Raw genomic sequence first — 23,232 nt, 5'->3', positions numbered from 1 at the left:
AATCATAATAAAAATGTTTTGAAAAACGTGGTTCTCAAAGAGGCCCATCTAACAGCATTTCTAACACCAGCCAAATAACTTTACTTTTGGTATCTTAACCATAGCTTGCAAAAACATAGATGCAATGTTATGAAGCAGCAGTTGCGCCAGTCTCAATTTCTCAGATCAAAGAGTTCTTGCGGCAAAGCGCAACTGATGTGGTCTCAAAGACTTTATTAACTCCAGATGTAGGGAAATAGTCAGCCAATTCCACAAAAAGAGCAAGTCTCTTTTAGTTACAATCAGTACTGGCCACAAATTAAAACCAGACTGCTTATGTCATCTGATCACCTGCACATAGATGCCAGTTTTTTTTTTTCCTCCTAGTTAATGATCTAATCAGACGTTTACATCTTAAGTATGATTTTGTATCACAACAAACAATCTTAAAATTAAGAGAAAGGAATATATATGCTTTAAGATGATTAAAATCTACCAGGAATCAAACTATTTAAAAGAGAAATAGAGGGGCGCCTCCCTGGCTCAGCTGGTAGAGCTTGAGACTCTTGATATCCGGGTTGTGAGTTCAAGCCCCACGCTGGGTCTAGAGATTACTTAAAAAAAAAAAAATCTTAGAAAAAGGTAGTTAAGTAATTTAAGATATTCCTGTAAAATGTGGTCGATATTTAGAACTTTTCTTTAGAATTCTAACTTCCATTTCAGAATGTCGGGCTCACAATTGTTATCATGGGACTGTCGTTCTTCTTTCCCAAGCACTTACATTTTATCCTCTAGGTATGGTGATGAGAGAAATTTTGAGTGTCTGGTGAACAGAACTATACCATTTTTTCCAACCTGAATGAATATTACTGAAAATCTAAGATACCTCCCTGTTAAGTCTGGCTGAACAGAACGAATCCACATCAATATCTCTAACGTCCTCATCTCATCCTACCCAAACTTAAGAGTGACAGAGCACTTCAGGAATGAATATTTATAATTACTCTTTACAGTGATTACACAATTATCCTTGGGATGTTTTAGCTCATTCAACCAATTGAAGTCAAGTTAACAAAAACATTCCTTTTTACTTGCTTGGATGATTCAGTTTAGTCATATGGATAACTCCATATTCAGAGCAGATCATTCTCTGTTTAGCTCTAAAGGCTGGAGCTGTGCACTGTGTTCTTGATTTCAATGCATACCTCCTGTGATTAATACTGGAAACATCCCTGTCAAGCAGGGAGCCATAATGATTTTCTGATAGTTATATTAAGAAAAGATGCAAAGAAGTAGTAGCTTTTGCTAAAAAGGTTTTTCTTTTCATTTTGTTTCTGTTTTTTTAAATCTTGTCACATCCAGTGATGGGTTAAAAGACGATGTCATTCCCCATGCCTTTAAAAATAGATCCATAGCCTGTGTGGTGGCTGATATCTTTAAATGTCCCAAATGATGAGGAGATGAGTTGGGAATTTTCCTTAGTATGTGAGAATAGCTATAAATCTTAATTAAGATACCCTTCCACCGAAAAATGAGAGGAATGCTTTAGATGAGCACTACCCAATAGAGGTTTCTGTGATGATGAACATGTTCCACATCTGTGCTATACAATATAGTAGCCACTACTTACATGTGACTATTGAACACTTGAAATATGAGTAGTACAGCTAGGAATTGAATTTTTAATTTTACTTTAATAGTCATATGTGACTAGCGGTTACTATATTGAACAACATAGGTTTAGATCATTTTTCATTACTCAGTTTAGAATTGCATAAATTATTTTGAAAGAAATATTCTTGGAGTCTCATAAGCTCCAAGGCCTATGAAAACCAAAATCAGCCTAAACTGTCAAAAAATTTAGGAACTTCCTCACCTGATTTGGAAAAAAGAAAGATGGAGGAGCTTATCCATTTTTCTGAACATGCTCTAACACAGTAATTACTATCAAGATTTCATTATGTTTCGGCTTCTAATAGCTCTAAGGTCAAGATGATTTGAATAGCAGTTTTCTTTAAATTCCAGTAAGTATCATTAAACACTTTAATACATGCTAACATGGACCGCCAATATGTGAAAAGTTTAAAATAATAACAGAAATCATCTTTAGCACAGTTTTTATCAACCTACCAAAATAACAAAACAAAACATTTGGCTAATTTACCCTACCATCATAATTTCAAAATAAAAGTGTAACATTATATTCAGGAACATCCACTTAATTTACCTTATTTTTATATAACTATATTTTTTAATTAAACAATAAAAATCTCACAAGATATACCCGAGTACCTAAAAACCTGGAAAAAAACTGGAAAAAAAGAAAACCACACCCTAAGTCAAATCCTATCTTCAAGAACTGTAATTAAACCTCCAGGCCAATAATTTTTAAGATATGCATGTTTAAGGGTCAATACTTAAAAATTAAGGAAAACTAGGTAATTACCATAAGAATTTATTTTTTAGTTATTGCTGATTAACCTATCCAAGTTCCTCACACAATAATACAAACAACAGTTTCTATTCCTGAATTTTGGGGGCCCTGAATTTAGTAAAAATAAGCTGTTTAAAAAAGAGTAAATAAAAATTTGGCTTTAAGAATTATACTGATTCAGATAAGGGTGCTAGGTAGGTGTTAGGGGAAGTTCAAGAAATTTCCTAAAAACAATTTTCTATTGATTTTTCTGATCATTTTGGATCCATTATTCTCTGTGAATACTGATCTAATGTATAAACTCAAATACAAAGCATCTTTAACTTAAATAGCAAAATTTTAAAGTTTCTGAAATTTAGGTCTTCCCAATTTCTTTGTTCCTTCTCTAATCAAAATTAAAAGAAATATAACCCCAAAGAAAGACATTAAAATTTTTAAATAAACTATGAAACCACTCTCTAATTGAAGAATTTTCCAATATCTAAGAATACTTAGATAACAGATTTGATAAATATTTCAATGTTTTCAGTATTTTATTATTACATAAAAATAGAAGTTTTGCCACTTTGCCAGAAAGTCCAATCTACTACTGGAGTCTTTATGGTAATTCCAAGCCCAAGGGGAAAAATATTTAGACAGTTTCAGTACCAAATACCATAAAAACCAAAACCAATGGCATCATAACGCAAAATATCTGAGGTACAAGGACTAACTCAAGGACATGCAAACCATCTCTGTCAAGGATTCTTTTTACCTAATTAGCCTGCTAAAAACACAACTGGAATTTCTGTAAAAGGGATAAAAATACATGTTTTTATTTTCAACAGTTTCATAAGTAAAAGGATCAATGTCTTTTCCCAAGAATTCCCAGAGACATGTGTAGGGGTGAAATGAAGTAAAATTTCCTCTCTAACAATAAGAAAAAAAAATTCCAGTTTTCAGTACAAAGCAGCTTAAAATCAATTACTAGTTCTGCTGTCTAACAAGCATAGCTGGATATTACTGGTTTTCAATTGTGAGAAAAATATCTTAGGAAGTCAAGCACATTTTTATTAATCTTAAGTTAACATCACTGGGCATTTTTCACCAGCTCTTTATTGTAACTGCTATCATTGTCATAATGATCTCAGTTTTTCCTGAGAGATAAACTATGGCATTTTTAAGGGACTGGGTTTGAAACTTATGCTAGGATAATATACTAAACAAATCAGAGTGTCACTCCTCAGCTCCCTACATTTTAAAGAAATTGAGATCCAACAATACAGAACCTGATCTCTTTCTTCAACACATTCATGAACTAGTAGAAAGGGATATAAATTTCTTTCTGAAACATTAATAAAGCTGACCAGTGACGACATAATCTCCTGGCAACGGCCGTAGTTTTATACTCCTTGGTATTTGTGCCCACAAATTAAGGGGAAAAAAAAATCCTTGGATTTATATCTAGAATATAGTCTCAAGATAGTTTTGGTAAAGGGGAGAAAAATCAAAGTAGATTTAAGCTAAAGTCCTTGACATTCTATGTTGTTAGCATTGTATCTTCACAGAATTCTTAAATTAATTCGTGTTTTCCTCATCATACAAATGTTAGGTTTAACTCTACTGGGCCCATAGACAAGCTGGAAATTTGAATTAATTTACTTGTACTTTCTTCTCTCATGTTAATTAGCAATAAATCCCCAATGGAACCAAAATGTAGCTCTATATACTTTCACGTTGGTTTCTGTGCTTTTATTAACTGAGAATGTTTATTTGCAACATAAGGCTTAGATGTATTTATAATGAAATTTTAGCTACTTTCTACTCTAATTCTTATGAAAATACAAGCTAGATGGGCAGTCAGGTGCCAAAACCCTGGCTAAAGCAATTTTCAGTACTATGAATTCTATTAGAAGAGGAGACCACGCTAGTCTGATTTCCTGAGTTCTCAAACAAATCGGGTTTAAAGCTCTTCATCTTAAACAGAAACTAATAAAAATCTGCTTGACTGACCACATCAATCTGCATTCATAAAACTGTTAGTCTCATCATATATGCAAAATACATTAAGTATTTATAAGAATGGCCTCCTGTTTTCCTCGGTTTCATTTTCTTCCCAGTGTAGTATATTTTGATACAAATTATAGTAAGGATAAATGAAATCTGGCCCTTTACTATGGAGGCTAGTTAACTTGCCCTTGGGAAAACCTGCTGTTGGGAGAGAGATCTGGGTTCAATTCTGACCTCAGCACTTACTAACTGGGTGGGGCTTGAGCAAGTTACTTAACTTCCCTGAACCTCATTTTCCTTATTTATAAAAGAATGACAGTAACAACTAAATGACAGAGTGGTTGTGAGGGTTAAATGAGGTCAACATAAAGCCCTCAGTATAGCTCCTGACAGAGTAGCCCTTATAATCATGTTAGTTCCTGTCTCTTCTTTCCCAGATTCCATCCAAAGAAGCTCAATATTAAAAACGCATTTCTAAGCTTGAGTTTCAAAACTTGGATTTCTGTGTTGTCTCTGATAAGATTAAAATAATCCCCTCATACAATTAAAAGAGCATCATGTCTGTACTTGCTGCAATTTTTATACCTGGAACACTCTGTAGCATCTTCAGTTCAAGGCCTAGAAAATGGAGGCTGATCAGATCAGAGGAAGGCCGAAACTCCAGAATCCTCAAGGTGAAGAAAACGGGAATCCTCTCCTCCCAAAACTTTACTTCCTTTACCTCTAAGACTTTCTACCTTTCTGCATAAAGGACACAATTTAGTCATATCAATGAGAAAACTGAATGCAGGGCAAATTCTTTATACATAAGGAAGCTCAGAAACTCGTTATTCCTTGCTATTTTTTAATCTCACAAAATTGATATTCAAAATGGTTTTCAGTTTTCTGTTTATGATAAACACATATTAATATTTTACAGTATGTTACAGAATACAACCACACAAAGGCTACATATGATACAGATCATTAACCCCTTCTCTTTTCAAATAGTGGGAAAAACAGGGTTAATATCTTGGCTTTTCTTTTCTGCATAGAGATGCCCAAGCCTGTTATATTTCCAATATAATACGATAACAAAATCTTAAATAAAATACAGAAAGCCTCTTCTCTCATTAATCTGTTTTTTGCTAGAGACTACTCAGTCTTATTGTTAAAATACCTCAACCATCCTTAAATACATGAAACCAACTTGAAAATTTAAAAATAAAAACTGGAAAAAAAAAGATAAAGCGTTTTAAGACCAGTACCATTTAGGATTTCTTGCTCCCTAATACCCACAAAGGGATCTTAAAAATGAAATCAATGGGAACTTGTTAGCATTTCAAACTATTAATCTGCCCTATCAACTAAAATAAAATGTAAGGTAGGATTAAAGAGTGAGCTTAAATTTAACCTGTTCACTATGAGGATTATATAAAAATTCCATAACTGAAGTAAGGAAGTATATTTCACTTAGAGTCTGGAAATTTTAAGTTAAAGCACCAGTTTTTACCATGATGGGTAGACATCCCTCAAAATATACAGTAAAATGAGGCATTCACATAGTTTCTGGATAATGTAATTACATACTACATCATTTTCTTATTGAAGAGTTGTAAGAGAATAAAAAAAACTAGAGGTGGTAAAAATAAAATACATATAAGAAAATACATTAAGACTAGGGCCTTATGATCCAGAGGACTAAGCAATATATCAGCTCTTTATGCATTTTTCAAGAACATAAAAGTCACCTTTGACCTATATCAGGCACAGGCTATCAATTTTCAGGCTACACTTCTCTATCATACCAGCTATGTCATCTACCATAAGTCTGGAAATACTTAATACCATCAAAGCTGTCCCCTGCCCCCAACCCAATGTAGAACAAAGAGAAATGTTGTAATAGAGTGATCTGTGCTCTCGAAAGAATAAAATCTAAACTCAATTTGAGTTACAGTCTCTCTGCTTCAGAGGCCCTGTATAATTAATTTTCCTGAACTCACAGACACACACACACACACACACACACACACACACACAATCTTCAAAATGACTATTTTACTCAGAATTGGACATAAAAGTATTTTCACATTTTAAATACAATTAGCAAGGAAGCTATATAGAGATCAAGTAATTTCACTTATATTCCCCATCTAAATCTACCTCTCACATTTTCCAAAGTTCTGCTTATATGGCTAGTGGGAGCACATACTTTTTAATAAGTTTAGGATATTTTGGCTTGATTATCATCTATTAAGAAAGCTTACCCAAAAGTTAACAACCAAATGCTAACAGAGTCCAAAGAAGCATTCCCAAAGCAGTCAGAGAATGAAAAAGTACTTTCATTAGTTCTCATGTACCCTGGTTAGAATCATATGCTACTTGAAAACATTTTCAACTGTTGAAAAGGGAAGGAAGAAACATATCTGATTTTACACCTATTTTAGGAAAATGTGATTATATTTTCTTTATAACTTCAAGCATTAGCATTAAAAATGCCTCTACTCCCAACCAAAAAAAGTCACTAAAGTCATATAGGTATTTAAAAAGACACCTGAGGGAAAAATTTTTTTTGTAAAGATTGAGGAGGAAAATACTGAATTTCTGACATAAACCCAAGATTGTTATTTACTAGTATAACATTTTTACTATGCTTATCAATTATAAGGATAACTCCTAATCGTCCAGTGAGTTCACTTTTAGAATATACAAAATCCTCTGACTTAAAGATACTTTTGTAGAAACATTCTAAATAATATTAAGTAATTAAAGAACAGAAAAGTCTTCCTTAGCAACACAGAAAGGTATTATTTTAAAACATCTAACCATGTGCTATAAATTGACCAGAAATACATTCTTTGGAAAACGTTTAAATGCATTCTTTGAAAAATAGTGATTTATTTTATGAATCTGTACAGGGTCAAAATTCTGGTTTGATTGGAAACAGATGGTATCCCAGTAAAGTCAGGCTCTGGACCTGAAACTCCAAACAGGAAATACGGCCCTCACTAGCTGACTGCTTCCCTAATCATTCCCAGAGCTTCATACTTGTTATTTTTATGAATATCCAAGATGACTTTCATCTTTCCCTTCTATCTACAAAGCATCAAACAATCCTCTCTCTCTGTGAGTGTATGTGTTTTATATATAAGTTGTATGTTTACAATATAAAAAGACATTGAAAAATATGTACTTTCAAGCTTACTGCTAGTAAAGACATCAGGGATTAAAAATAGTAACTCACAAATTCAGGTTTATTTTCTATCCTATTTTAAAAATAAAAGCCAACAACTATTGAGTAACAGTGTCAAAGGCAACTTTACTGACACTACTTACAAAGAAATACACAGTTTAAATGTATTGCAGAAAATGATAAAACCTCACAGGTTTTAGTAAAAAGCAATTAATCTACACTGTTTTCCATTAAATAAGCCAGTTAGAAGCTCTATGAACAAAGAAAAGGACTTACCGTTTTCCCATTGTAGTAATACATCAAAGAATTGCTGCCCATTCCAGGGACAGGGTAAGCACAGTACATGTTGATTTTGAAAATGTTAGTTTGCAGCTAATGCACACAGCTTCTCTCCAAGACATACATCCACACAGCCAAGCAGAGTTAAGTCTTCAGCACTATGCATCCACACATGGATTTACTCAAAAGGAACTTATGCAAAATAGGACTGAACCAACTCACAGAGCAGAGAGGGAGGGTTTATGCTGTAAGTAACCTCTTTCAATTTCTATCAAGTCCTTGCATTGGTGGAGGATACCAATATGACAAAGTTTGGGTATTTAAAAAAATACAAGTTACTTAGGAATGTTAAATAATGAAAAGAGAAAGACTGTCCCAGAGATAAATATCCCAAGAAATTGTTAATTTTGTCATATATATGATATATACCTCTCTCTCTCAAAGAAAGGCAAACTGACATCTCTTAATCTGTTTTTAGTTTTAACTAAATTAGAGTACAGGTGGCAGGGAAACCCAGCTTGCTATACCTCTAGCAACATTACCATCTGGCCTGGTCTAAAGTTGCTTCCAACTTTGATAAACACATGATCAAGCTATCAGGAATTGGAAACACTGAATCATGTGTAACAAGAAGGATCTAGACAGTTAAGCCTTGTACAAAATCACTTCCTGGAGAAAGCGGACCCATCACGTAAGTACCTCTTAACTAGCTGGAACAAATCATGATTTTTTTTAAGTTATAAAAATCATATTGAAAAAAATGTTGAAAGGAGCACATTTCATGAAAAAGTTCAGTACAAAAACTTAAAAAATTATCTTGAAAATAAATGTTTTTTAGCAGACCTGTTTTTTTCAGACCTATTTAATAATACAGATTTTCAGTTATAAATCTCCTTAAATTTCTCATTCACAACACCAATTAAAAGTTTATAATGGACTATGCTCTTCTAGACCATCTAATATGTAAAAGCAATTCAGTAAATAGTAGTAGTTTTGTTTTCCCTTATATAAAAGTATGAAAGGCTGGTGTGTATAACAGACAAGATGTGCACTATAGCTGATAAACCAAAAAAGGTTTTTAGATGTCTTTCCTCCAAGTTCATTACTGTTCTTAAAGAATACTTTTTATATTCATATTTTTATGTTAATGCTCAGATTTCTCAAAAAGGAAAAATAAGATAGAGGAATAAATGTCTCCTAGACTTAAATATTTTATTATACTTGTAAGTCAAAAGGTTTTAGACACTGCAAATACATATTTCTCCCACATATTATTTTGTTATTTAAAAATTTCTCAATTTGTCTTTTGCATTTGTCTGGATTCTAACCCAGAGAAACAAAATAGAAACGTTTATCTCCCTTCTCCCCATCAAAACCTCTTCGTATTACTCTCTCTTCTCCCTGTGCCTTGCAGGTTCTAACAAAACTGTGCCAATCAGAGGAGAGCTAACAAGCTGCAAAAAGGGGCACATCACCTTTTTTTAACGCACCTTTCATGAAGCAGAGCTCTTCTAAAAAATATTCCAGAAACATTCAATAAGAGGGCAAAAAATAAACAAAAAACCCAACCCATTCTTATGAAACATACTGATCAAATTATAGTAATAAAACCAGATCAGACAATAAGGCCAGCTAACTTCACAATGTTTAAAAGCTGATGGTATCGGAGTAACAATAAAACCTCCCCACATTCTCCAGATACAGAAAAGACTAAGCAGCAGCTGCAAAAGAACATCACTGTACAGCAGACTATTAAAATGCCAGTCTGCAGAGTGGTTTGTAACTTCCTCCCTCCTGAGAGACCACAAAGACCCATTTCAATCCTTAGAGCACTGTGTAAAAAGCTTTGATTTACAATTAACAATGCCAAGCCTTAAAACCATTCAAGTAAATTTTGCTCTTTCATAGATATAGTCGTTCTCTGACAGAATAGCTACTCTTAAAAAAAAAAAAGATGGGAAATCGATCATCTAAAATAAAATTTCCTTTTTCTCTTAATGACTAAAAATTTAAAAATTTACTTTTGAATAGAAATTGAGGAGGAAAAGAGGGAAGCCACAAAACACTGATAATACTTGAACATTTTCTTCCTAAATCATTGCTCCAACTTGAGACAACTTTTATATATTGGTAACAACAACAACAAAATCCACTTACAGTAGTTAAGGCTCATTTCTCTGGGACTTGCCAGAAAAGAGTACTATTTTGTCTGATAAAACAAACAATATAATGTAAACCCAACTATACAATCTTGGCTATTAAAGCACAATGAAAATATCAGTATTTCACCATCAGTTCTTTATTTTAGATACAACTGTATGATACTCTGAAAGGAATAAACATATTCAGGCAAAAAGAAAAAGTTCAGAGTAAAGTCAGACACTATCATCTACTGTTCTAAAGTAGTTTATTAAGCAACTGGAGAAGTTTGCTATTAAAGCTGAAACCTGAATGTGAAACATAATAGTTTCTAAACAGGGTTGAGTAATTAAAAGCTTTTGCTTCTCCTTTTCATTCCTGCTTTCAAAAACAGAGATACAAAATCCATACACGTGTATTTAAGACACCTTCCTCTTCCCCAGTACACAACATATTCACTTGGTATACACTACTGCCTAAATTGAAGGAAGAAGCAGAAACTTAGAGAGATCTACATATACATGACATTAAACTAATTTTTCAAACACAGTCAATCATCAAGAAAACGGTGGTAATCTAAATAAAATATTCCCATAGTCTACTTGTGTGTTATGGCAAGGTCTTTTGTTACCCCCACATATTTTTTTGAAGTCAGCCTTACCCTGAAAAAACTACAACTGGTTGACATAGACTGTCATTTTCTTTATCACAATTACAAATGATCTTTTATGTTGTCTTTTTTCTCTTCCTCAAAAATATTTTTTGAAAAATTCTAATTTAATCTATGCAACAGCTGCAGCACAATTTTTTTTTCTTAAGAAGAATCATATTACAGGAAAAAAAAGGCATATAGATGGATCAAGTGCTGCTCTAGTGAATGCAGTTGTTTAATCTTTGCCTTTTTTTTTTTTTTTTAAAGGAACATGTCAAGGGTTAATCCTGTGACTCAGTCTGACAAAACGAGTCAGCTGGAGACAGGGCCACTTTTTAAACCTGATTTCAGACAGACGTGCAGTCTGCACAGGAGCTCTGAACTGTCCTGCACTTTTTATCCTGGATTGTTTCCACCAACAATTCTATGTAATCACTTATGTGTTATTCTAAGATGATGTGATCTAACTTAATATTCATGCTACTTCGTCTAATAATCTAAACAATCACCAAGTTTTATAACAAAATGGGCATTTCTGTACACATGGGCAACATGATTAATGAAAATGTCACAAAACCCTGAAAAGAATATGACTTGGAGCCATACATCTTTTATTAACAAACTGATGATCCTGGTTTGAGGATTATTGCATTTCACCGATTTTAAATATGGTTCCCCTTTCTTCAACAGTTCAGGATGTGATGTTTATTGTCATTCCAACAGCCATCAAGCACAGACATAAACTAGATAGGACAAAGCTATAATGTACTTTGCCTAAGCAATTTTACTTCTTTACTGAAGATTTAGGAAAAGATGTTTTCGAAAAGTCTACTAGATAGGGACTTCCTGGCAGCTTCTGTTTAAATTCCAAGCCCCCATGCAAAATTTCCTTTTTCCTTCTTATTTTTCTGTTGGTTGGGAAACAAGACATATCTTCCTTGGAGACCTATGCAAAATTTCATGGAATTACCTACGCAATATTTTATTTTAATCTATTTTGTTAGCTCTTCTTTATCCCTATTTGGATCACTGTTACTCTTATCCCTGTTTTATAAACTATTCTTAAGCAAGAATGTTTCAAGAGTGACCTAAAGTTCTAAAAAGTTTTCAAAAGAAAATTTTAATTGAACTGAATTACACATCTTGAATTAATTAGTTAATAAAGGCCTTAACAGTTAATGGTTAATCTTATTGTACATTTTTCTAAAACAAGGAGGCAACATTCTGGTGTCCCAAAAGGCCAGAATATCTGGCTAGAAAAGTAAATCTAAAACCCGTTAGAAGATTCCTCGTGAAAAGTTTCAACATTATTTCTAAGTGAATCAACTCCTGGAAAATAAGACTTTCAGAGTGATAAATGAAGCCAAACAAAGTTCACATGTGAATAATTCTACAAATGAGCTCTGTGTTTTCCTAAGCATGAAACTCAGTAAATAACTAATAAATTATTGGATGCAAGGGAGGTGGGGGTGAGGATAGGTTTAAGAGGGATAGTAAGTGATAGAATCTACAAGTGGGCAGATTAAAAGCAAAAGACCCTTCCCCAATGCCTCCTCAGTCTTATTTAGCTTGTAGAGAGATGACTTGTGAATGAATCTGGTCTCCTAAATGTGCAGCATTTTAGTTAGCCTGGCTAACTAAGTCAGACACCACAATACCAGGTTTTTTGTTTTGTTTTTTAAAGATTTTATTTATTTGACAGAGACATAGAGAGTGAGCACAGATAGGCAGAGAAGCAGGTAGAGGGAGAGGGAGAAGCAGGCTCTCCACTGAGCAGGGAGCCCGATGTGGGGCTCGATCCTAGGACCCTGGGATCATGACCTGAGCCGAAGGCAGACGCTTAACCGACTGAGCCACCCCGGGGCCCCTGCAATACCAGGTTTTATATGTGAACATTATATTGTAGATTTTTCTAGTATATGCTGCTTTGTTACTAAAGTCATTCCTAAGTGTTCAGGAAGTTGCTTCTGGTCTTTTTCTAAAACCCTCACAATTTCGAAAATTTACTTTTGCAAAAGAGAAAACAAGAATATAAAACTCTAGCAAAATAATACATCTCTCTCTCGGGGCACCTGGGTGGCTTAGTCAGTTAAGTGTCTGCATTCGGCTCAGGTCATGATCACAGGGTCCTGGGATCAAGCCCCACATCAGGCTCCCTCTCCCTCTGAGAGCTTGTGCTCTCTCTCTCTCTCAAATAATCAATCTTAAAAAAAAATAATGCATCTCTCTCAAACCAATTAACATTCAATGCATATTACTTAAAGCTAATGCTATTGATGTGAAATCATATAACGCATCTTCTAATACAACAATGTCACTCTAATTTTGCTGATACCATTCAGTCAGTAAAGAGGCTTCCAAATACTGTTTTCCACTGTATGAAAATCTTAAAAATCAAAGACTTTATTTTGTGTCTTTTACTTAAGTGATACTCTGAAAAAATCGTTCCAATTACGCCTTAGTTTTGAGTACCTAAATCTTAGCCAAACCAAATAATAATCAGACTTATAGTGGAAGATATTTTAGATTTGTCCGAATACTGGTACACAGTTTATTTTGATATTGGTTGGATATGAGGAGCATCAACACACATATAAACATACACTTCTCAGAGCCCAGTAAAAACAATGCTGAAGTTCACAAATCATATTACCTGTCTCAGACAGAGAACATCAGATTTCTTATTGCTTCTTTACAAAAATCTCACGTCTAACTTGTTTTACAGATGCTTAATGGTTAACAAAATAGAAAACAACTATCGGTATAGCCAGTGGTAAGAATCAGCTATATAAACTACATTTATAGGGCAAAAGAACACTTGTTTAGTTCCTCTTTTGACAACCGTATGAGTATAATGAGGATGTGTAAAAACAACCATAACTCCTGGAGGAGAAAGCAAATAAATCTCTTTTTGGGGTAAATAAATAGTATCCTCCTGATATCAATACGAAAAGAGCTGACAGATCATACAAAGCCTCTCAAAGGCTATCATTAGACACCCTTCAAGTGAGCTAGAACTGTAATTACTGAGAATATATAAAACCTGAAGCAAATTGCATGTTTCCTTTGATCACAAACTCACTATGACAAAGCAGTTTTCTTTGAAAAATTAAAGGAGGGGGTCCCCCCTTCTTGGTAATTCCTACATCTCTTGGCTGTCCATTTCTTTCCCCACATGAATTGCAGTTTGCCACTTCTCATTTGCCACTTGAAATAACATGGTAAGAGAACCATTAGCTATGTTGCAACTTGGTAATTTTCCTGCAGATGGCTCTATAATCATAGGACTGCCTAACGGTGTGTGTGCGCATAAAAAAAATGATGGACACCTAAGTTTTTAAATTCCTCAATAAACCAGCGCTTCTGAAGAGCTTTCAAGACAAAGTTTTTCGCTATTGACTTATTAGGCAACCCAACAACAAAACTGTAAGCAAACAAAGCTATTATTTAAAATCATCTGTAGGGGTGCCTGGGTGGCTCAGTTGGTTAAGCAACTGCCTTCGGCTCAGGTCATGATCCCAGAGTCCTGGGATAGAGTCCCACATCAGGGTCCCAGCTCAGCGGGGAGCCTGCTTCTCCCTCTGACCCTCTCCCCTCTCATGCTGTTTCTCTCTCTCTCTCACTCTCTAATAAAATAAATAAATAAAATCTTAAAAAAAATAAAATCATCTGTAAAACGTAAACATTTGGTCTTGGGTTAAGTTAGCTCTCACTTAGATTAACTGCCACACGATTTTTTTGTTCTGCAGTTTTTTTCTTCTGAGTTAGAAAGCACTAGATCCTTTCAATTTATGAGAAATGGAACAGCAACAAGATACTACGTCTTATTTTTAAAGAGACCAAAAGTAATACCTGCATTTTAGCCCACAGCCATTTCAAGAATCTGCAATCTAAAGTTTTAGGTAATTTATACATTAAACTATTTCTGGCCCCAATCTATGTTTTGTGTTTCAGTAAAAATTCTTGTTCGTGGTAATTTTTAAATACTTCATATCTATAATTAATTAAATATTTAGAGTCTACCAAATCATCCTGCCTCATATCTGTAATCAAGTAATCATTCAGTCACTGGAAGAAGTCACCCAGATCCTGAATTTATGGAAAAACCTATCTTAAAAAGAATGGTTTCTTACTATTAAATTCTGGTGACCATTCTCAACAAAAGTCAAAGAATACTTCATTTTGAAAGCACATCTGAAGGGCGCCTGGGTGGCTCAGTTGGTTGGGCGACTGCCTTTGGCTCAGGTCATGATCCTGGAGTCCCGGGATCGAGTCCCGCATCGGGCTCCCTGCTCAGCGGGGAGTCTGCTTCTCCCTCTAACCCTCCCCCGTCTCATGCTCTCTATCTCATTCTCTCTCTCAAATGAATAAATAAAATCTTAAAAAAAAAAAAAGAAAACACATCTGAGAAGGGTATAATAAACTGGGATGGAAATAAGAGATGGTGTCAGTTCAACACAGGACAAAGCAAAACAAAACAAAACTTCACTGGAAAGCAATAATGCGACCCCAACAAGTGTCCTTTATCAGACAGACCGGGAAACAGACACAAAACTTCGAAAGAAGAAACCTATTACTTGTTCTAAGTACTGTGAAAACTATTAAAAAAGGAAACCTCACTAAAGTGAGTGAGGCTGGAAGGGGAGCCATACCAGTCAATGTCAATTACAAGAAGGTCTGTCAATTATAGACCCCTAAGAGGAGAATCCTCAACTGGAAAAAAATGATCAATGATCAATTATAGGGCCCAACAGGGAAAGACTTATATTGCATTTCCTACAAGAAACTTACTCCACAGCTCATCGATGAGAAACATCTTTACCCTGAACACTTGCTTTTCTCTAAGGGGCTTTGCTTCAAAACAACATTCCCAACTTTTTCTCCCTGAAGTAACATTCCTCTCCTTTGTTGGACTTACCTATGGTTTTGCCATAGTTTGTTTGTCCTGAATTGCAATTCTCTGTTACTCCCAAATAAACTCATTTTTGCTGGTAAAACAACTTTTATTATTAAGGTCAACAGTATCTATATTACAAGTGCATATAATATGGCAGAAATATTCTCCCCATCATTCATTAGTACTCTGTGAGTTAGTCTGCTCAGGTTCCGAACACTTGGAGTGATACCATATAATGAAAAAGAGCACTGGACTAGGAGTCAGAAGATAGGGATCCAGGTTTTAGCTCTCTTAGAAGGTATGGGAGCTTCGGGTAGGACACTGCATTTCCCTGAGTCTAAGTTTCCATTTCTGCAAAGTGTAGGCATTAAATTAGGCCAAAGATGTCCTAGCCATTTCACCACCAATAAAACCTTATATTATCTACTCCACCCAAAAACACTGAATTCCTATTTTGAAAGATTTTTGTCTCTTGATTTTTTTTATTAAATTATAACAAATATTTTTCCGTGTTAAAAAAGATAACAAAGCCATATAACTTTCATTCAGAACTTCTGATTAAAAGGGAAATGAAAATTTGCCATGCTGGGCTTAAATCACTCTAGTGAAAGAAATGTGATGTTTTACAGACCATGGATAATTTTATTTCCATAAACTACACAATGTTAGGCTTTTTTGAAATATTTTACATCTTGTATTACTATTTTTGAAGACCCAGGGCTGTGATTCACTGGCAGAGATGAGACCCACTGTCCACACCAACCTTAAATTGTATTTTTATAATTTTATCTGTGAGTGGCATAATTAAAAGCTTAAAAGTCTTACATGAAATGAAAGGTTGGTCCAAAAGGGAATCCAAAAACATAATTACAACTTCTTAGTCCCAAGGTAAATCTAAATGCTTTATATTCTAGTAACATTTATGCTAGCAAATGAAGTATTTTTATAAGGGGTTAGTTATATATTTTCATTTAAAACTAACAACTTTTGGGGTGCCTGGGTGGTGCAGTCATTTAAGCATCCAACTCCTGGTTTTGGCTCAGGTCATGATCTCAGGGTTGTAAGATTGAGTCGGGCTCCATGCTCAGCGTGGAGTCTACTTGAGATTCTCTTACCCACTACCCCACCCTGCTTGTGCTCTCTTTCTAAAAAAATGAATAAATCTTTAAAAAAAGATAAAACTAACATCTTTTTAAATAGCTATGTAGTGTCTAAAACAAAATGGTAAAAAAAAAAAAAATGAGGGTTAACATCTTACCAATAGGTAACCGCTCTTATCTAACTCTGTAATTGTTTAATTAGCTCAGTATCAATTTTGATTTTTTTTTAAGATTTTATTTTTCAGTAATCTCTACACCCAACATGGGGCTGGAACTCACAACCCTGAGATCAAGAGCATACACTTCACCAACTGAGCCAGCCAGGAGCCCCACAATTTTGATTTCTCAGTAATGTACAATTTGATCTACATGCCAGACATTTTATGTTTGACACAGCATCATGTGGAAAATAAAAGATTTTTGGCTATGCCCTTCAAACAAACATGTAGGTCTCTACAAAGATGGTTTGTTATAATTTTAGTAAGCAACAGAAAAGGAGTCAATGGGGAGCCTATAGTAATTACGTAGGCTGTGGCTCCTGCTCTATTTTGTAATAAAGAATTTTGGGCCTGTGAGTTGCTTCTTTGTGTCTTTTGGCTGGAGAATTTAGTAGATCAATAAAAGAGACTGTTATGTGGATTATAAACAAAGGTATATTCTGTAGTTAACAGGTAGGCTGGAAAGTTTACTAGGTACAATAGGAAAGTAAAGAGTGAAAAGGAGGTAGCAATACCATAGTACCTTTACAAGTGTGTGACCCTGAGAACACTCGTTTACCCTAACATTGGTTATTTCAGATGGAAATAATTGATATATATAACATACAAATATATATAAAGGTTCATTGGTTATTTCAGATGGAAATAATTGATATATATAACATTCAAATATATATAAAGGTTCAAACTACTATTGCTGTTAAAATTAGAATAAAGGTCATTTGAATATAAGAACATAACTATCAAATTCTGAGACCTCACACAGAAAACCAAATGCAGATCTTCCTAACTCTAACAGAGGGAAAGACTAAGTCTATATAAACAGAAAGAATTTCAGTGATCTTTGCCACTGAAAAGACTTCCACTTTTCTGATAAAAAATTGTGGAGATTTTCTTTTTCTCCCTGAAAAGCTTTTTACAAAGTTTAAGCATGTTAAACACTTATAGATGGATAAAATATACCTAGTTCACCTTGAGGGATATATTACTTTCAGATTACCCAGTATGTTGTTTATGCCTTCTGAGGCAACTCAGCTGAGCATGGTCCAGGATGAAAGAAGAGCCATGGCTATACTGCAAATCATTTGAGTTTGTTCATTTATTCAACAAGTATTCACTGAGCATCTATTATGCACCTAGGTGCTGCAGATATAGCAATAAACAACATAAAGAAAACTCCTGCTTTACCAAGTTTCTCTTGGTTGAGACAGATAAACAAATTCTAGCATTTCAGAGGGTAATAGGTGTTATAGAGAAAAATACAGCAGGTCAGAAAAGGGGGGGTGATGGAGACATGTTGCCATTTTATGTAGGATGGTCAGGAAAGATCCCCAGCAATAAAGTAATATACGATCAAAGAGAAAAGTAGGTGAGAAAACTATGTGGATACTCAGTGAGGTATGCTCTGGCAGAGAAAAGAGTAAATGCAAAGGCCCCAAGGCAGGCTTGATATCTTTAAGGAGCAGTAAAAAAAGGGCAAGTGTGTGGGCAGATGGGTAAATTAGTGGAATATGGTATCTGGGAGTTAGTAGGGGTCAGCTCAGAAGGGTCTTGAAGGCCATTTTAAGGACTTTGGTTTTAGAGTGGTAAGAAATGCTACTGGAAGATTTTGAACAGAAGAATATCATCCAATTTAGGTTTTAAAAGTATCTTCCTGTGTTAAAAAAAAAATGACTGAAGGAAAACTGAAGACTAGTTGGGAAGATGTTGCCATAATTCAGGAAAGAAATAAAGGTGGGCCTGGACAATAATGATAGCAACAGGTGATAACAAATGGTCTAATTTCTGAAGATAATTTTACTATGAGGAATTTAGTATGGAACCATAATCATTATTTCACTTTTATGTCAGTGAAACCATAACTTTTTCCCTTTAGGAACAGGTTTCCTGTATTCTGGTTTTCCATACTCCTCTGTCACATGAGGATCATGACCCTATATTGTTAATTAGGCCAATCCTGGTGCACTGTAATGGCTGAATTACCTATAATTTACCTTTTTTCCCCCCCACAAATTTACTCCTACTATTGTATATAGCCAGGAGCTAACTGCATAAATGAGAAAAAGTAGGACAAATAATTCAGTTTCTTATACTAAGGAAAGAAGTTAACATATTTTTGACGATTTGAATAGCTGGAGTAGGAGGAAGGGGAAAAGTACTGCTTGGAGCAGGAAGTCATTAACAGATGATGTTCCCTACTATAGATAACTTAAAATAATGGCCTTACAGTATTTATTTTTATCCTTTTAATTTAATTCAAAAAGCATTTCCTGGATGTGCCCAGAGGGCAACAATTACTCAATAGAAAAAAAATTGCAAAATTACTACTTCCCATAGGTCAAAGTTACGTTTTGACTATAAGCATCGTGAAGACAGGGTACAAGTGTCCATGCTTTATTCATACTTAAATCTATAAAGCCTAAAATAATTCTTCACTATAATAAGCACTTAATATAAATTTACTGACTTTAACAGAATGGATCCATATTCCACTTACTGGAGACCTAGTAAATGGAGCCCATTTTGACACTAGAGTGTCAAGGCGTTTCTAATTCTTATTTAAATTACTGGGTTTTAAAATACACAAATATCTTTGGTGATGTTGAAAAAAATAACTTGATTTCAAATAATATCAAGTTATATATAGTTTAAAAAATATAGTTAAAAAAATTAGGAAGCACAAGTCAGAAAACCTGATAAGAGTTTTATTACTTATTATTTCTTATTAATACTAGCCATCTAAAGCTAAAAGGGGAACTAAATAAGCCATAAATATTCACTTAAATTTATAAAGATTAACACTGAAAAAATGATTTTTCTAGTCATGGGATGGAAGATTCTCAAGTTTCATATGAAACTTTTATGTTTAGAGAGTGTTCATGTTTCTTTTTTTTTTTTTAAGATTTTATTTATTTATTTGACAGAGAGAGCACAAGCAGGGGGAGCAGCGGGCAGAGGGAGAGGGAGAAGAAGGCTCCCCGTTGAGCAAGAAGCCTGATGCGGGGCTCGATCCCAAGACCCTGAGATCATGACCTGAGCCCAAGGCAGATGCTTAATGAATTGAGCCACTCAGGAGCCCCGAGAGTGTTCATGTTTCAACAGAATCCATTTCATAATCAATTTGGGTTCTCAAGCTGTTAGGAACAACCTTTTAGCTTTGGGTTCTATGAGAAAATTCGACCAGGATAAAAGATGATGATTGGGCACAGAAATATCTAAGTTTAAGTAAAAAATTACAGTAGGACTGTTTATATCAAAATCAAATTATTTAAATACTTCAAATCCAATTGTTTTAAATAATCATTTACTAATATATATATATTCATAGGCTTACTTTTGATGTAATAAACTCTCCTGCATATTATTACCTAATGTGACATTTAAATCTAGAAAAATTATGACACTGTACCACCCACTTTATACATTGAGGCTTTTCCACTATCATAGTTAGAGTAACGTAAATAACAGTTCTGGAAAGTTTCTGTCAATACAATAAGCTCTAGCCCAGTGCCCAGAGCCTTAAGGAAATGAAAAGGGACTAATGAATATCATCAGGTAATGAATCTAAAAAGCCCATAAATAACCAGGGAATAGGTCTAAAATGTATTTAAGTATTCATAAAATTATATAAAATGTATTTAATTTTACTTAATTTTGTTTCTCTTTGGGTCTGTTCTTCACAGGAACTACACTGTGGGAATAAGAATGCATCTACTTTAAGCATATAACTTGTGTTAAGTCTAATGCAGGGGTTGGCAAATTATGGCTGTGGGCCAAATGTGGCCCACAACTTGATTTTACAAATAAAGTTTTATTGGAACACAGCCATGTCCATTCATTTATGTATCATCTGTGGCTTCTTTCATGCTCTGGTAGCAGAGTTGAACAGTTGTTACAGAGACCATCTGGCCCACAAAGCCGAACACATTTTCTAGGTAACCCTTTACACAAAAAGTCTGGTGACTCCTAGTTAAGTACATTGAGGTAGAGTAGAAATATAGGCTATTAACAAAAAGGTAAGCAGGTTCTAGCAAATTTTCAGAAACATAATTTCTAGAACCAAATTATGTTTGAACACTAATAAAATGTTGGCATATTATAGATATGTTGAGTTATGTATTAAAATAATTACAGATGGGTGCATCTGGGTGGCTCAGTCGGTTAAGCATCGAACTCTTGATTTTGGCTCAGTTCATGATCTCAGGGTCATCAGACTGAGCCCTGCATCGGGCTCTGAGCAGAGTCTGCTTGTCCTTCTCCCTTTGCTCCTCCCCCTGCCTCAAATAAATAAAATCTTAAAATAAAATAATTACAGATGATAAAAGACAAAAACTTTGAAGGGTCAACACATTAAAATTTGTTTAAAGTCTATTCAATAGGGGCGCCTGGGTGGCTCAGTCATCAAGCGTCTGCCTTCGGCTCAGGTCATGGTCTCAGGGTCCTGGGATAGAGCCCCTCAACAGGCTCCCTGCTCAGCGGGAAGCCTGCTTCTCCCTCTCCCACTCCCCCTGCTTGTGTTCCCTCTCTCGCTGTCTCTCTCTGTCAAATAAATAAATAAAATCTTTAAAAAAATAAAATAAAATCTATTCAATAAATAAAACACAGTGGAGAAATTAGGAACTATCTTTGGACTAACTGTTTAAAATGCTTAAAAGTCTAACTATGCATTTATATATATTGCATACATTACAGTCCTTGAAATTAGGTACTACACAAATATAATAAATGACTTTTCAAGGTAAAATCACTACTGGTTAAACAAAGGGAGTATCAGAGATGGCAAATTTCACATCAGCAAATTATTTAGGATGTAACTGCCTTCCCTAACTTAGAATGAAATCCAGAGCCCAAAACATCCCCAGTGATAAAATTTGGAATTTCTTAATTTATTCCTTCTTTCCTATACTTGCAAAAATAATCCTCAGTTGCATTTAGATTTAAAAAACCCTTTCATGGTTCTACTGATGCTGAACACCCTGAGAGTGGGCTTAAACTCTAAAAGCATTCACATTAATTCAACTACCACATATACTTTAGAGACTATACAAGTTACACACACGAACACACATTGGATCTTATCCTACATCTGGTTTAGGAAGTCTTTTTTTTTTTTTTTTTAAAGATTTTATTTATTTATTTGACAGAGAGAGAGACAGCGAGAGAGGGAACACAAACAGGGGGAGTGGGAGAGGGAGAAGCAGGCTTCCTGCGGAGCAGGGAGCCCGACGCGGGGCTCGATCCCAGGACCCTGGGATCATGACCCGAGCCGAAGGCAGACGCCTAACGACTGAGCCACCCAGGCGCCCCTGGTTTAGGAAGTCTTAAAGATCTGAAATACCAGCAACTGAAGAGTTCAATAAACCTTAAAAACGAGCTCTGAAATTCAGATGTTCTTTCTTTTCTAAAAAATAAGAGAGGTCAGAAAATAATAAATATTGCCGTGATTATATAACCACATCAGTAGAAACAAGTGGATACACAGGACTCACTCACTGGTTACTTATCCTTCTACTTTTTGGCTTAAAATAAGATCAAAGCCATTACTGGCTCATCACAAAAATGAACATCTTAGAACTATGGATTAAAAGCCTATTATCTACACTGATACAATTCTGACACTGTTCAGAACAGTGGCTACTGTCAGCATAAACAGAAGCTATTTCTTATTAATGTCTGAAGAAAATCTTTCATTCAATGGCTAAACTGAATATAAGTTTGGAATGGATTATAGAACCATTCTCTTCATTTATTTATTTTTTTTAGAACCATTCTCTTTATATACTAAGATTTTTCTGCTAGTCTGACCTATAAAGTCAGAGAAAGAATTAGCCACTTTGGAAATTTTATATCGCACTGGCCTTCAAATAGAGACAGCTTATCTAACTGCCAGAAATAAGAAACTCTCAAGTACCTACAGTTGTTCTGTGCCCTCTATGCTTGTCTGCCAAAGGAGCTAAGCTCACACCTAATCCAACTCATGTTCAAGAAATGGAGGGTTCACACTCATCAAGTTCAGCTGAAGCTGGTGCTGTGTGTAACTACTGCTTATTCCAGAAGCACTAGGATTCTTGCTAGTCTTAAAGGCCTCAGATAATTGTCTATAATCACTCTGTTAGCTTCCGAGTGACTTATATAAGTCACTCCCTTTGAGAGTATTCTACTTGCTCCTCATCTTGCTTGCTATTTTTTCTTTTCTTTTTTTTTTTAAGATTTTATTTATTTATTTGACAGAGAGAGACACAGTGCGAGAGGAAACACAAGCAGAGGGAGTAGGAGAGGGAGAGGCAGGCTTCCCGCTGAGCAGGGAGCCCGATGCGGGGCTCGATCCCAGGACCCTGGGATCATGACCTGAGCCGAAGGCATGATCCCAGGA

The 23,232-nt window shown here is 34.9% G+C and overlaps 1 protein-coding gene across 9 annotated transcripts in view; it reads right to left on the bottom strand.

Moving 5' to 3' along the window:
- Positions 1-23,232, bottom strand: part of TCF12 (transcription factor 12) — a 373,813-nt gene that overhangs the window by 50,263 nt on the left and 300,318 nt on the right. The window contains exon 1 of one of the 9 annotated variants that reach the window (XM_027569331.2): positions 7,851-8,035. The exons of 6 other annotated variants lie outside the window; for them this stretch is intronic. In XM_027569331.2, the coding sequence (XP_027425132.1) occupies positions 7,851-7,919 (69 nt within the window). In that variant the 5' untranslated portion in view covers positions 7,920-8,035. Of the gene's footprint in view, positions 1-4,987; positions 5,137-7,850; positions 8,036-23,232 lie in introns of those variants that run through there. 2 more of the 9 variants (XM_027569329.2, XM_027569332.2) reach the window with 2 other exon arrangements.

Source organism: Zalophus californianus, chromosome 6 (genome assembly GCF_009762305.2).
Source record: "Zalophus californianus isolate mZalCal1 chromosome 6, mZalCal1.pri.v2, whole genome shotgun sequence".
Lineage (NCBI taxonomy): Eukaryota > Metazoa > Chordata > Mammalia > Carnivora > Otariidae > Zalophus > Zalophus californianus.
The sequence above is the reverse complement of the archived record's forward strand: the minus strand, read 5'-3'. Positions and strand labels throughout refer to the sequence as shown.